General features: G+C 40.7%; 1 protein-coding gene across 3 annotated transcripts in view; it reads left to right on the plus strand.

Moving 5' to 3' along the window:
• Positions 1-14,827, plus strand: part of ptprk (protein tyrosine phosphatase receptor type K) — a 126,828-nt gene that overhangs the window by 83,373 nt on the left and 28,628 nt on the right. For all 3 annotated transcript variants that reach the window (XM_030046839.1, XM_030046840.1, XM_030046841.1), the window contains exons 12-20: positions 5,177-5,359; positions 5,937-6,056; positions 6,208-6,317; positions 6,751-6,952; positions 7,344-7,449; positions 8,436-8,508; positions 8,727-8,849; positions 10,028-10,102; positions 10,436-10,472. In XM_030046839.1, the coding sequence (XP_029902699.1) occupies positions 5,177-5,359; positions 5,937-6,056; positions 6,208-6,317; positions 6,751-6,952; positions 7,344-7,449; positions 8,436-8,508; positions 8,727-8,849; positions 10,028-10,102; positions 10,436-10,472 (1,029 nt within the window). The remainder of the gene's footprint in view (positions 1-5,176; positions 5,360-5,936; positions 6,057-6,207; positions 6,318-6,750; positions 6,953-7,343; positions 7,450-8,435; positions 8,509-8,726; positions 8,850-10,027; positions 10,103-10,435; positions 10,473-14,827) is intronic.

Raw genomic sequence — 14,827 nt, forward strand, 5'->3', positions numbered from 1 at the left:
TTTCCTTCTTCACTTCTGATTCCTTCTTGTGTGTCTCTTTCTCTCCTCCTCTATTGTCCTCTCGCTCTTCCTTCTCAGTCTTTCTCCCAGTTTGAGGGATGAAGTTTGTTTAGCCTTTAGTGGAGCTCTTTTTCATTTAGTTTCATTTCCTTTCCTTTTGTTTTCCGTACTTTAATTCGGGCCTCTGGATTCTGCTGATATGAAGCTCGTTATCCTTGGTATTATTGTTGGTGTTTATTGGTATTGTTGTTGTTTTCAAAGCTCCATCTGTGGAGAACAAAGCCTTTTAGTTCCAACATGAATCCAGCCGTTTGTCTGTCTGCCGGAGGAGGGGAAGGAGACAAGGCAGCCTCTGTGGTTTACCGTTGGAACTGGTCCCGCATGGGTTTGGCCACCTTCCAAACTGGTTATCGTGTCTCCTCTTTCTCTCTCACTCTATCTCTCATCTTCCTCTCCCTCCTCTCTCTCTTTTGCTTTGCTTTATCCTTCCCTCTCTTTAGCTTCACTTTTAATTTTGCCACTTATTGCTTCATTTTTAACTCCTCTGTCCTCCATTCCTTTTCTGATTGTCCCATCTGCCTGCCCGTTCTCTGTTCTTTCTTTCTTTCTTTCTTTCTTTCTTTCTTTCTCTTTTTCTGTTTACCTTCCCTCCCCCTACCTTTCACTCTTGCCAATAAACAGAGATAAGCAGCAATGCATTATGGGTCAGTAAGGGAATGGGGCTTTGAAATGCAGGTTAGAGTCGTGTATGTCTGTGTATGAAAGCATGCATGTGTGTTTTTGTGCATGTTTATATATTGTGTGTGTGTGTGTGTGTGTGTGTGTGTGTGTGTGTGTGTGTGTGTGTGTGCGCGTATGAGAGAGTGAGGCAGCTAGTCGTATATATTTTTTTAATTCCAGGTTGAAAACGGTCTCAGTGTGAAGCAGTGTTAGCATCAAGAGACCCTGAAATCAATACAATTTATTACACTGCCCTAACCGCAGTGTGTGTGTGTGTGTGTGTGTGTGTGTGTGTGTGTGTGGGCTTTGCCTAATAGCTAGGTTTATGGTGACGATCACAAGTATTGATTTGAACAGAGAGAGGAGAAGGCAGAGGCGAAGACAAGTGAGGAGAGACAGGAACAGAGAGACGGGGAGAGAAAACGGCATGTCTTTCGCTCTCTATTTAAATGTCAACCATCCAATAACAGGTTGAAGCAGAAATGAAATGCTCTGACCCCTCAGCTATTAACACACACACACACACACACACACACACACACACACACACACAAACAAGCACACACAAACACACACACATAGTTGAGCAATAATATTTGCTCAGCAGACAATTACCTGCAATGGTCCTCACTTCCTCTTGGCCCCCCACCCCAGCCCCAACACACACACACACACACACACACACACACACACACAAACACAAACACACACCTCTCTTAGTCTTTGTCTCTCATATGTATACGTCTCTGTAGCAGCACATTATTTACATCTAAATGACTTAGCAAGCCATGAAATGTTTGTATTTCAGCTTACAGCTGTGTGTGTGTGTGTGTGTGTGTGTGTGTGTGTGTGTGTGTGTGTGAGAGAGAGAGAGAGAGAGAGAGAGAGATGGGTTTGCCCTTGACGATCCAATCTTATTATGAGAAGTTTTATTGAGACATACACTGTGTGTGTATATGTGTGTATCTGTTTCTCTCTTTCTCTCTCTCTCTCTCTTTCTATCTCTCTCTATCTCTCTCTCTCTCTCTATCCCACACGCACACACACACTGCCCAGATTTAATCTTTATTCTGTCACAAGCCGACGTGCGTGTCTGTGTGTTTGTAACAACTTAGTGTGTGGATGTTTGTGTCTGAGTTCTAGGTGTGGGTGTGTTTGTGCAATAATGAGTGCGTGTGGATGTTTATGTCTTGCTGTTTGTGTCTGTGCATGCGTATGTGTGTGCATGCATGTGCACACATACGTGTCTGTGTGTGTGTGTGTGTGTGTGCGTGCGCGCGCGCACGTGTGTGTGAGTGTGAGTGACAGGCAGATAATGGGTTGTCAGAAGAAGCGACAAGTTTGTGTCCTTGTGTTTTCTCCTCCGAGAGAGAGACCTGAGGAAAAACAGAGACAGAGAGACAAAGGGGGGAAAGAGACTAGTGTCTCTATTTAAGGTGAGCTTTTTTTTATTAAAATCCTGAGGACATCAGGAGGCACCTGTGTGAGGCCAACAGACAGACAGACACATCAGCAGGTGATCTCATGACTGTAGCTATAGGCTCTGTTTTCCTCAATCAAGGTGCAGGCGTGTCGCCATGCCCAGCTCACTTGGGCATCACCAACAGATTCAGTCAAGAATTTGGACTGGTCAAGAATTTATCCTTCTGTTGTGAAAACATCACCAGCATCAGTCATGACCAATCAGATCAGCGCTTTTCTTAAAGCTGCACGCCGCCGGTCATGACATACTGGTATTTTTGACACTCTCTCTCTCTCTCTCTCTCTCTCTCTCTCCCTCCCTCTCTCTCTCTCTCTCTCTCTCTCTCTCTCTCTCTCCCCCCTCTCTCTCGCCGTATAATTGTATAAATAATTAAATAGTGTATAATATGAGACTGAATGATGTCATATGGTTACAGCCATCACATCAATAAGCTACAATAGAAGATGCGCTGGAAGTGTTTACAAATGAGCCCTTTAACACACATTAAATTACACTTTACAAATGATGTCACATGAAATATGGCTATCCTACAATATCACAATATCCAAAATCCCAGATATCTCATATCACAGTCTCAAAATAATAATGATGTATCACCCAGCCCTACCAAGCAACATTAGTGGCAGTGTCTACCTAGTAATGTTAGTTAATGGATGTAATCACGTCATTGACATAAAGATTTCATATTTGACATAATCTTTATTTTTTATATTTTGAGTTCTCCCAGGAGAAACTGATTCTGTTCCTCTCTCGCTCTGTCTCTCTCTTTCTGTGTGTGTGTGTGTGTGTGTGTGTGTGTGTGTGTGTGTGTGTGTGTGTGTTTGGTAGGAAATATTCGTAAACATAATGATGGCTTCAACATCTTCAACAGCCCTGCATTAAAATGACTGTTTTCAGGGTGTGGTGAAAATACATACATATAACAGCTTAGGGTGCTCTATTTATGTATGTATGTATCTATGTATCTATGTATATATCTATTATTTCAAATATGTTGCTCAAACAAATAATCCTCTTATACTTTTATTGGTAGAATTGGTATTTATTGGAGAAAACAAATATGTTTACCGTATTTCACCAATTAATCGCCCGGGCGTTTAATATGCCAAATCAACTTGGACCCCAGGCGTTTAAAAGAACCAGGCGGCTATTCGCTGCAGGCCTTTATTTATTTTTGCACAGACCTGCACCAGGCCATTACCATGATGACAGTTACCGTCCAACATATTTATAGTCGGGCAATTTAAGATTACGGTGCACCCTTTTTTTTCTAACGTTAGCTAGCGCTCTCATTTTGACAGAAAACGGAAGTGCCACACAGTTATAGTGCGGATAACTGTTTACTTCTGCAAAAATAAGGTGAGTAGCCTTATTTTGGGTTACCTCATTATGATGCAAAAAATCGCCCCGGCGGTTATTCGGGTGGGCGTTTAATACGCAAAATGGGTGCAGACCCCAGGCGTTTATAAGAACCCGGTGGCTATTTGCGGCCGGGCAATTAATTGGTGAAATACGGTAACTCCGTCAAGTTTTGGCACCAATTTGTCCATCTTGGTTCTTTGTGTCTCTGGTGAAAGCTCCTCCCCTGACAGAATAGGAGCTCCACGAGATAGAGGAGTAGTGTTTCTAGATAGAGTGGTAGTCCCTTTACATACATGGGTAGCGTCTGCAGCTTGAGGGCAGCCCCTGTGTATGTGAGGTGACTGACCCTGACTGTTCAGTGGTCAGAGAAGCCACAATGCACCGCTGTCTACTGAGAGCCACCCATTATCATTCAGATGACTTACATGAGCAGACAGGAAGGAGAGGAGGAAAGATTTGGTTTTGTGTTTGTAGTCTTGTCTGTGTGTGTGTGTGTGTGTGTGTGTGTGTGTGTGTGTGTGCGTGTGTGTGTGTCTGAGTCTGAGTGTGCGTGTGTGTGTTATTGATCCAGTTAAATGAGCCTGTTAAAGTAATTAGAGCCCAGGGCAGTGAGGAGAGGAGATAGGTAGATTATATTGACAGTAACGGCTCTGAATACACAGAAAAGGTGCACACCAACACACCAAACACACACTTCTCAGAAGTTATTGCATTTTAAGAATGCTTGAATTGTGTTGATAAGCAGAGGTTGGTATTTGTAGATCTTTTCTTTCACTGAGGGAGAACACTGACGCATTTGCATCTACGCACAAACTCTGGCCTTGTAGCTTAAAATATTTAATTTGGTTGTTCCCTTTTGCTGTCATCTGCATTTAAGGCCTTGCGTTGCTTTATAAAGAACTGTCAGAAGCGTCTTATAAAGAAAGTGACTTGCCTTGAACGCCTCACCCCAACACAGTATGGCAGTTAGGTACATAGGTATGCAAGCTCGCTGTGTTTGTCCCCATTTTTAGGGCTGTACCCAAATCACAATTTCCGGAGTTGACTCAATCAAACCACCATGAAGCCACTGGAGGTTCATGGGACATATTAAAGATGAACATAATAATTGCAAAAATTCATTAACCTAGAATTTAATAATGACTTCATGCCAAAGTGATTTAATAAGGAAGATAATTGACAGGAAATCTGAGCCTTGAAAATTTTTCAGATCTATTTGATCCTCAGAGGTTCATGACTGTCCAAGTCCATCATATAAATTTATCAAATAAGGGTCATGATTGGTCAGTGGCCATTTTGTTACTGCGAATAAAAAATCACAGTGACAACAGATTTGACAGAATAGCACAACATTCTGTTGGCCTACCCTAGTAATTTATATTCATGAGCAAAATGAGACCGAGGAGACTCATTATGATATTGTGTAGACAGGTTAGTATTGTCTCTATGCAGCCTGGTGTGAGAAATGATGATTTAAGTTTAATCAATGAGATGAACCATCTTGTTTTTGAGGGGGTTCTAACATACAGTACAAATCAAAACTGCCAAATCTTGCTCCTCAACCCTCTTGATTTACTTTCTCTCTCTGGTTTGACCTTTCTCTCTCTGCAGAACCCATGCGGACCCCAAAGAGGCTGAAGATTGCTGAGACCAGGTCTCGTCTGATAGCAGTGGACTGGGAGTCACTGGGTTACAACATAACTCGATGTCACACCTTTAACGTCACCATTTGTTACCACTATATGACTGCCAGCAACCACAGCAAGGCTGACTGCTTGGACATGGACCCTAAAGGTAATATTTGGCATTACTGTTGCCACACATATTGTTCCCATTACTGCTTTTATTGTTCCATTATTAAAAATAGAATGAATTCATACCGACAAACATTGCAATATCTATTTTTATCACACTGGTTGTGCTTATAAAACCAGTGAGTGAAAAGGATTGAAAACTGTCTCACAGGTAGACTAATGCCTCACACAAGTCCAGAAATAATGTATAATATGAGATTTTGTAAATACTGTATGATATATAAAATACTGTATAATATGAGACTGAATAATGGCATATGGTTACAGCCATCAATAAGCTAAACAGATCAATAGAAGAAGTACTGGAGGTGTTTATAAATTAGCACTTTAACACAGATTAAATTACACTTTACAAATGATGTCACAAGAAATATGGCTGTGCCACAATATTACAATATCCAAAATCCCGCACGATATCTCATATCACGATATCAGTAAAATAATGATATATCACCCAGCCCTACCAAGCAGGGTTAGTATCTACCCAGTAATGTTATGATATCAGCTCATTTCATATTTGACATAATCTCCATTTTTTTTTAATTTTATGAATTCAGCACCCCGCCATCTGGTGGGCAACCTACCACCTTACACCAACGTCAGCCTGAAGATGATTCTGACCAACCCAGAAGGGCGGAAAGAGAGTGACGAGACTGTCATCCAGACTGATGAGGATGGTACGAATATGCACACACAAACACTCACATGCTCAAACACACATACCCGTCCCATTCCCATGCTGTTCAGTTCAAGAACAGAATCGTACTATTGATTTTATAACATTGTGTGTGTGTGTGTGTGTGTGTGTGTGTGTGTGTTTTTTAACAGTTCCAGGCCCAGTTCCTAGCCAGTCAGTGAGAGCCACTCCATTTGAAGACAGAATCTTTCTGTACTGGAAGGAACCAGCTGAACCCAATGGAGTTATCATACAATATGAGGTATTATTATTATTATTCCTATCATTATTCTTGTTATTAGCTATTTAGTTATTCTTTTTAGTGTAGCACTTGTAGTATTTTTTGTATTAGTAAAACTGTGCTGTATAAAGAGGAGAAAAGATATGCCTCTACTAGGTCAGAAGCTCAAATTCCTCAACCAACCAGGCAGCTGTACTGGACTAAGCCTGAAGGAGCTTGGCATTTTAGTTACCTTACCCACTATATAATGAGAGGACTGGCACTAAAATCGTCTCTGTGGCTCCAGTCTACTCTGTCCAGTGTGGATGCTAATGTTCTAGCATATAGTATGTTTCGATAGTGTCGGCTTAGGTGAAGCTGCTGAGTGGAAGACTGTTTTCCAGGCTAAGATGCTTTGAATGTTAATAAATGAATAAATAAATAAATAAGTTTCTCCGTCTCTGCTGCTCCACAGATCAGCTACAGCGGTGTGCGTTCATTTGACCCCTCGGTGCCTCTCCAACGGCCGGGACTCACAGTGTCCCTGCCCTCTAATGCCACCCATCACCTGTTCTCCCAGCTCCACCCGGGCGTCACATACCAGCTCTCAATACGTGCATCCACCTCCAAAGGGTTTGGACCTGCAACCATGCTCAATGTGACAACTAATATTTCAGGTAAAAGTGAAGTTTTATGGTTTCATTTAACATATTAAGAAGCTTTGACAGCATTTTGGGGGGAAAAATGGGCAATGGGTTTTTGCAATGGGCAAAAACAATGAACTTTTTTTTTCATCCATGTTTCTTGTAATTCTGTTGCAGCAGTTGGCAAAAAGTTTTTTAAAATTGTTTTTGACGGTATGCTCTGTTATTGTCACTGCCAGCATTCTCTGCCAGCCTCACCGACCTTTGATCTCCTGCTCTCGTCTACTAAAATGACATTCGATTTGTCGTCTGCCATCAGCCTTGTCCCATGTGAATACAACCTTAGAGTTAAAGGTCTCTCTCTCTCTCTCTCTCTCTCTCTCTCTCTCTCTCTCTCTCTCTCTGTCTGTCTCTCTCTCAACAGCCCCTACATTAGAGGAATATGACGGATCAGAGGCCTTCCTGAATGAAACTGCGACAACCATCACTGTCCTTCTCAAGCCTGCTCAGGCTAAAGGAGCACCCATAAGGTATACACACATACTTACACAGATCATATTGTAACAGCTAAACACAGAGCTGCATAATTTTATGGTGTGTGCGTTTGTGCGGAATGGGGGTGTAGCTTCAGGGGGGGTGGTCTGTGTCCATCTGTACTAACATTCTGGCAGACATGGGGAGCAGAGGGGAGGGGCAGGTGTTGAGCAGGAGGAGGAGAAGAGCAGAAGGGAGGAGATGGCATGGAGTTGCAAGAGCTGTTTGTCAATCTACCAGAACTGTGTATATCTGTTATATGTATTTACGCTGCATGTAGCATTAGGAAAGCTCCTCTCTAATTCAGCTGCCCACCCTCATACATATTTCATATTTCTGCTGTGCGAAGGCTACTTGTCTCCTCCCTGTGATCTGCATTTCCCCTCATGACTAAAAGGGATTTAATTAGATCAATGAGAAATCATAGCATTTACTCGGATTCACCATGTCGCTTCATTGCTAACCACACAGCAGTGTAGGAGTTGAATCCTCAGCACTCTTTTCTATTTACATCTATTTGTGAAACAGTGTGGCCAATCTAGTATTTGTTGTTGCACCAGCGTGATTTCGGCTAGTCTTTCTTTCTCTTTTTGACTGTGAGATGGAATTGGTTCACCTTTTGTCATTAAAGCAATCTTGCAGACAAAAACTATCAGTTAGTTCTTCTTGCAAATTAAATTGTGAGCCATAATAGTAGTGGAGATTGAACCTATATTTACCAATGCTGTCAGTTATTAATACGCAATATTCCAACCGTGTCATTGTCAGTGAAGCAATGAAATACCAATTGATACACATCTAAGATCTGTTAGATGTGTATCAGTGTTTACAGCCAAAAACTGGTGCATGCAGAGTTTAGGGTTGGGGTTAGAGGAAGTGCACACAAACAGGACACATTCTCTTGTCTCACTTAGAAGTTTCTGTGTTAACACCCATATATCATTTGATAAGATGTTAATATTATTTGCCTCTTTTACTTCAGTGCGTACCAGATTGTGGTGGAAGAAGTGAATCCTCAGCGTTCTCGTCGCCAAGCCTCCTCTGACTGCTACCAGGTGATTTTTAGCCTACTTACTTACATGCTGGAAGTACAAGCTATTTAGTTACCAACATATAAGCCTGTATACAATGTATCTATTTACTTCTACATAAGGAGTTTCATTCCAAAGTAGTAAAAAAATAAAGGTATTTCAGTTGTTTTAGGTTTTTCCCCTCAGATAGTTGCATAGACACATAAGCAGTTCATTTTGGATGTAACTCTCCTGTTCCCCAGGTCCCTGTTTCCTACCACACTGCATCAAGTGGTGGATCTCCGTATTACTATGCTGCCCAGCTGTCCCCCAGCAACCTGCCAGAGCCCCTCCCATTCACTGTGGGTGACAACAGGACTTATCAGGCAAGCCTATTCATCTGAACATTTTCCATTTTGCATATGGCACTGGAAGCATGCAGCAGTTTGAGATTTGATGGTTATAGTGTGAGAAAAATCACCTTTTCATGGTTTTACAATTATTATGCAAGTTATTATGATAACACAAAGGGTGGGGAAAATCAAATGAGCATTTTATAATTAAAGGTTGTATTTGCATTTTTACACCCGTTCTCCTGGTCCTACAAAAAACACATGCACTCTGCACTGGATACACATTTTAATGGTGGAAATAAGTATGACATATACCTTTTATAGCTTATAATAGCTGCCTTTTGAAACAAGCAATAATACAGTAACTGTGTTTTGAAATCAAACAAAAAAGGATGAGATGAAGTTTGAGACCATTTAATAATAATTTTATGCAGATATGAAGGAGCAGTCCTTGTTGCAGATGCATTTCATTGGGGAGATTAGCAAATTTAATATCAGTCTTTTTCCACAATGCCTGGTCATTTCTGAGGAATTTAAAATGCTCCCTTATTACCCATTTAAGGCACTTTTAGGTGGTTTCAAAGCTTGGATGCTGTCTGGTCTCTATTAGCCAATGCATCCCCCACATAAACACATAAACAAAGTGACTCAATTTCATGACTTTCAGTTTTAACATGGTTTGTAACCAAAAAAAAGCAAAGGCCTGTCACTGTGCCGACAAAGTATTACATTGGGTGTGTAGGTTCAGAAACCGTGTCTGTTCAGGACTAGGATGAGAGGAACCTGCACACCATAAAGCAGATAAAAAATGTGATTACAGAATAAAACCTGAAGCAAGGCTGATTGCACAGAACAGCAACATCTATTGAGATGGATCTGATAAAAAGAAATAAACAAAAAAAAGTTATGAGTGCACAAAATTAGAGTGAAGCAGCCAAGAAGAAGAAAACCTCACCCTAATTTTGTGCACATGTAACAGTTTTTGGTACATCTTTCTCTTTGATCATGCTCAGCAGCTGTTGCCGGTCTGTGCAACAAACTTCGCCTTTGTCCTTTTAATTTTGTCTGTCATGGCGTTTTTTGCCTAGTTTATGGTTTGTGGGTTCCTCTCATCCCAGTCCTACACATGTAACCAAACATGAAGTTGTAATTAATAGCGGATGTATTTTGCCTTGTATTCAGCTTTTGATCACCTCCCTTGTCCTCTCCAGGGTTTTTGGAATCCTCCACTGGCTCCACGAAAGAACTACAACATCTACCTTCAAGCTGTTAGCAGTACGGAGAGGGTAAATACGCATTTATTCAGATAAAGACACAACTTGCTATTTGTTGTATATACTCATAAAGACCTGTATATACACAAACACACATTCACTAAATCCACTCTAGAACTACAGTTTCTCCCTGAAAGTGATTAGTAGTGCTGTACAGGTTATTAAATAGTACTGAAAGATTACAATTACAATGCATTGCCTTTTTGTGGTGATCCTTTTATTTCGACATATATTGTACATTCCCACATGTGTATACACAGCACATACACAAATCCACACTGTCTCAGTGTTGCTGTTGTGTGCGCACATGCAACTCAGCTGTTCCTGCTTGTCTTTTCTTTTTAGGAGACAAAGACACAGTGTCTGAGGCTGGCTACTAAAGGTGAGTGAGAGCACCCTTTTACTGCCCCACCACCACCACCACCAAGACTTACAAAAGATCCCCTGAATACACGTGTGATAGTGAATCGTGGGTCAAAACACAACCCACTGTTCCTGTGGGCTGACAGGGGGCTCGGTTAGGCTCACTAGAAAATATCACAAGTTCAGACGGGCAGGTCAAAAAGTGACAAAGCAGCATTCGGTGTTAAGTTATACATAACTTACAGAAATAATTGTGTGCAATAGGCTACACTGTGCATTACTAGACCACCTTCTCTCTGTCTCTCTTTCTCTTTCTCTCTCCCTCTCCCTCTCTCAAACACACAAACATATGGAAGTAGCTTTATCATCGATTTCTGGGATTGTGGTTTTGGTTAATGCCTTTTTTTTGGGGGGTGGGGTTAGAGAGAAGAGGCGACCACTGACGATATGGCAGACTTAATCAGAGAAAAGTTAAAAACAGGCTATGCTAAAGTTGCATGCAAAGAGAGACAAAAAAGTAAAGTGTAGGAGAGATTCGGGCAGGTTGTCCTGTCCAATGACACCATTACAGCCTACGTTATCTGCTTGAGTTGTGAGTCATGTCATAAATATGATGGCCATAAGACAGGAACTTCAAATTTGCTAAATTTGGAGGTTTGCGGGTCGGGTGGTTAATTAGGGATTGCGGGCGGTGCGGATTGGCTCGCACAATGGGTCAGATAGGTGCAGGTACTAAAAAAACCTGCATCACGAACATGTGATGTTTTCTTTCTTTCCTAAAATGTCAATATCAGCAGTGATTATAATTATATTTTTGTTTATCTTTGCTCCTGGTTAGGCCTTCTAACCTTCTGTTTATCTTTTGTTATTGTCAAGTGAATGTCTGTTTTGTTGCTCAGGGGCAGTGAATGTTTGTTGTCTGATAATCTGATATTAATCATCTGTTTTTCCTTCACCTCTTATCTAAGCTTTGCCATCACTGATGTCAGAGATTGTTTTGAAACAGAACTCTTTCTGATCGACCCCTTAACTGCGCACGTGTGTGTGTGTGTGTGTGTGTGTGTTCATGTGCTAGAAAGCATAGGGGCTGTTATAATGTGTATCAGAGAGATAAATACTGTGTGTGTGTGTGTGTGTGTGTGTGTGTGTGTGTGTGTGTGTGTGTGTGTGTGTGTGTGGTCAGGTGTGCATGTGCGCATGCACAGAATCGAAATGTCATGCTTTCACTTGCAACCATATGCTGGTAGATTATCAGACTGGCTCTAAGTGGTGTGGATGTAATCCCTGGGCAGCTACACACACACACACACATAGTGTTTTGAGGAAAGATTTTTCTGATGGATTAGAGTCATTTAGATTAAGAACTAGAATACAACTAGAATGCATACAAAAATCATTACTATATTCTTGATTAAAAAAAAAAAAACATTTTTCGTGGTAGCATAGAATTGGAGTAGATAGAGTGGATATTTCAGTAGTGAAAAGTATTCGTACTTTCCCATTTATTGCAGCTCTCTCCTGGTTTTTATGTGGTTTAACAGAATTTAAATAGAGCTAAAATGGGACAGTCTTATAAAACAAAGTCTTGCCATTGATGAGAAGTGATTTCTGTGATCTTCGGGCAGTTCATTAGCACAAATTTATATTATCATGTAGCATGCTGACTGCCTGTAATTTGGTCCTGTATGACAGAAGAGCACTGACTTGCACATTGAAACTGAACATGGATCAATTCCCCAAGAGTTTTTGAGATTTCATGTCTCTGTTCTAAAATCTAAAACAAAAAATAATAATAATAAAAAAAAAAATAATACTGTGGGAAACAAGAGGACTTCCGGTGTTGTCATAGATTAATAATTGCTAGTAGTTGTGGTTATTAGAGCAGGTGGTTGGCTCGCTGAAGGCTGCTAGAAGTGATGACACTCTGTGTTTCTAGCCTGAGGAGATGGAAGCCTGAGTGAAGCTAAAAGAGTCTAGAGAGGATTTTAGTTTTTTTTTTTAATAAGGGAGAAGGACACACTAATGGACAGAGGTCAGCCAGGGCTTGCTCGCTGTCGCTCTCTCTCCCTCTCTCTGTCCTGTGAATGTGTGTGTGTGTGTGTGTGTGTGTGTGCGCGCACACGAGTGCACCCATGCTTGTGTCCGGGAGGGGGGATTAAGTGGTGGTGGTCTTATTAGGTCATCTGGGGTATTGTGTATTGTCATTTTTGCCTTAGGATGTGTGTGTGGGTGTGGGTGGGTGGGTGTGAGAGATTGTTAGTGTACTGACCTGGATAATTTTACAGACATTAAGAGCTGCTGCAGACATTAAGAGGTCAGGATCAGGACCCTTAAAACATTATTTCTGATTTTTTTTTTTTTTTTTTCCCCATGTGATTGTCAGATGGTTCTTTGGTCTGAAAACTAGGTGAAACTGGAATGGATGGTGTGATTGTCTGTTGTTATCGACAAAATCAGGAGCCAAGTTTAACCACCACTAATCCCACACAATTTTAAGTCACAGGGAAGGAAGCAATGTGTCTCACATTTTAGATCCTCATTTAACATAAAACAAAGAACTGGTGATGATTTTTTTAAGCTGATTTGACCAATTTCATAATAGCATAAAAAAATCACACTGTATGACCCCTATTCAGCTACATAGCAGGCCCACTAATTTAACAGCAAAATAACACTGTTTAGGTCATAAATACTGAAGCAGAGGTAGGGAGAGAGATTATTTTTATCTTGTTGATATTAAGCATTACAGATGGATTATTGCTTGATAGCTGTATTGCATTATATTGAGTTGTAATGTCGGTGTATATGTCTTGCTTGTGTTGCATTATTTGGATTACCATAATACATTTTAATGATCTTACGTTGCAGAATGGATGTTACTCTGATGTTATGAGATCAGACCACTAAGTAGAGCTTAGGAGCATGAAAACAGATGCTTTTTCGCTATCATCTCCCCCTCCCTGACAAACAGGAGTGACTCTCCACTGCAGGGTGGATGTCTGGAATGTCATGGAATTCTGACGGCATTCCAGGCAGGGGAAGTCAGGGGATTCGGTAAAATCCCTGAAGTCATCAGAATCAGCAATGTACTTGACTGCAAGTCAAATTAATTATATTATATATTATATTATATGACAGTATATTGTAATTAACCACAGTGACTCTGGGACAGAAACCATTTTAGTAACTAGTCCCAGTCACCACATGGCAGGATGAAAGAACCTCCCATAAGTTGAAAAGGCACACTGCAAGACAATATACAATGCATACAAATGATTATGCATTTCTCAGTACATATATACAATATTTGTACTTTTGACAAGTAAAGATGCAGTGTTATGAGGTACATAATGAGCCTTCATGAGAGTTCCCCAGAAATCACAAATGAATACAAGTTGTTGAAAATAACTGCATGATCAAAGTTGCACCTGTGTACGGTCAGCGTTCCCACTGTGAGCATGTGCAAAGAAGCAAAAATGTGCTGGTAACATCAGCATTTTCTAATAGTTTCATTTTACTTGTCTACATGACAAAATGAAAATGGCATTTTCAAAAAATTACACTCTGGAAAGTGTTTTCCAAAACCTAGATTTTTGGTGAACAAAATTGTGTTTTTTTGTGTGGACAGAACACCAAAACAGAGTTTGCGTTTTCAAAAAAAAAAAAAAACTTACTGTAGCTGTGCTTGGTCTATGCCAAGATGTAAAAGATAAGCTGCACATTAGAAGCAACTTTTGTGGTTAGGAAGACTCCCATCTCACACAGGAATACATGGTAAGATAAAGAATTTAGTGTTAGTGTCAGTGTTTCATGCTGTGAGTTATATAAGCACCTCGAACATAACTGTTGATGATATTTACATTATGGATGAGGCAGGCAGTTTTCCAGCTTTACTTTCCACAGGATATTTAGCACTGGATATTTTACTGGACATTTTCTAAGTCAAAAGGTGGGTCAGAGCAGGGACAAGTAAACCCTCCTTTTTACTGATTTGTCATCTCTACACAGAATGGGTTTGCTAATAGGAATTGCCAATTGCCAGTGCTTTTCATAAAGGCAGCTTTAGCCCATATAAACATAATTCTTGAGGCATTAAGGTGACATAATGTGCTTGCCTGAGCTGACACAGGGTTGTGCAGATACTCTAAAGTTGTGCCAAGATTCTGTAAATAGCACATGGGTAAAAATAAATATCATGGTAATGACATTGTAGGCAGTAACAGGCTTACCGACAGTATAATAGGTGATGAGGAATATTCCAGTGATATGGGGACGGTCTGCAGTGCTGAAGCTTAAAAGGCAGGGTTTTCCCTGCCTTATAATTTCTTAGGCGCACCGCCTAGACGTTTTCACCGACCGCCTAGATCAAATAAA

Source organism: Myripristis murdjan, chromosome 24, assembly GCF_902150065.1.
Source record: "Myripristis murdjan chromosome 24, fMyrMur1.1, whole genome shotgun sequence".
Classification (NCBI taxonomy): Eukaryota; Metazoa; Chordata; class Actinopteri; order Holocentriformes; family Holocentridae; genus Myripristis; species Myripristis murdjan.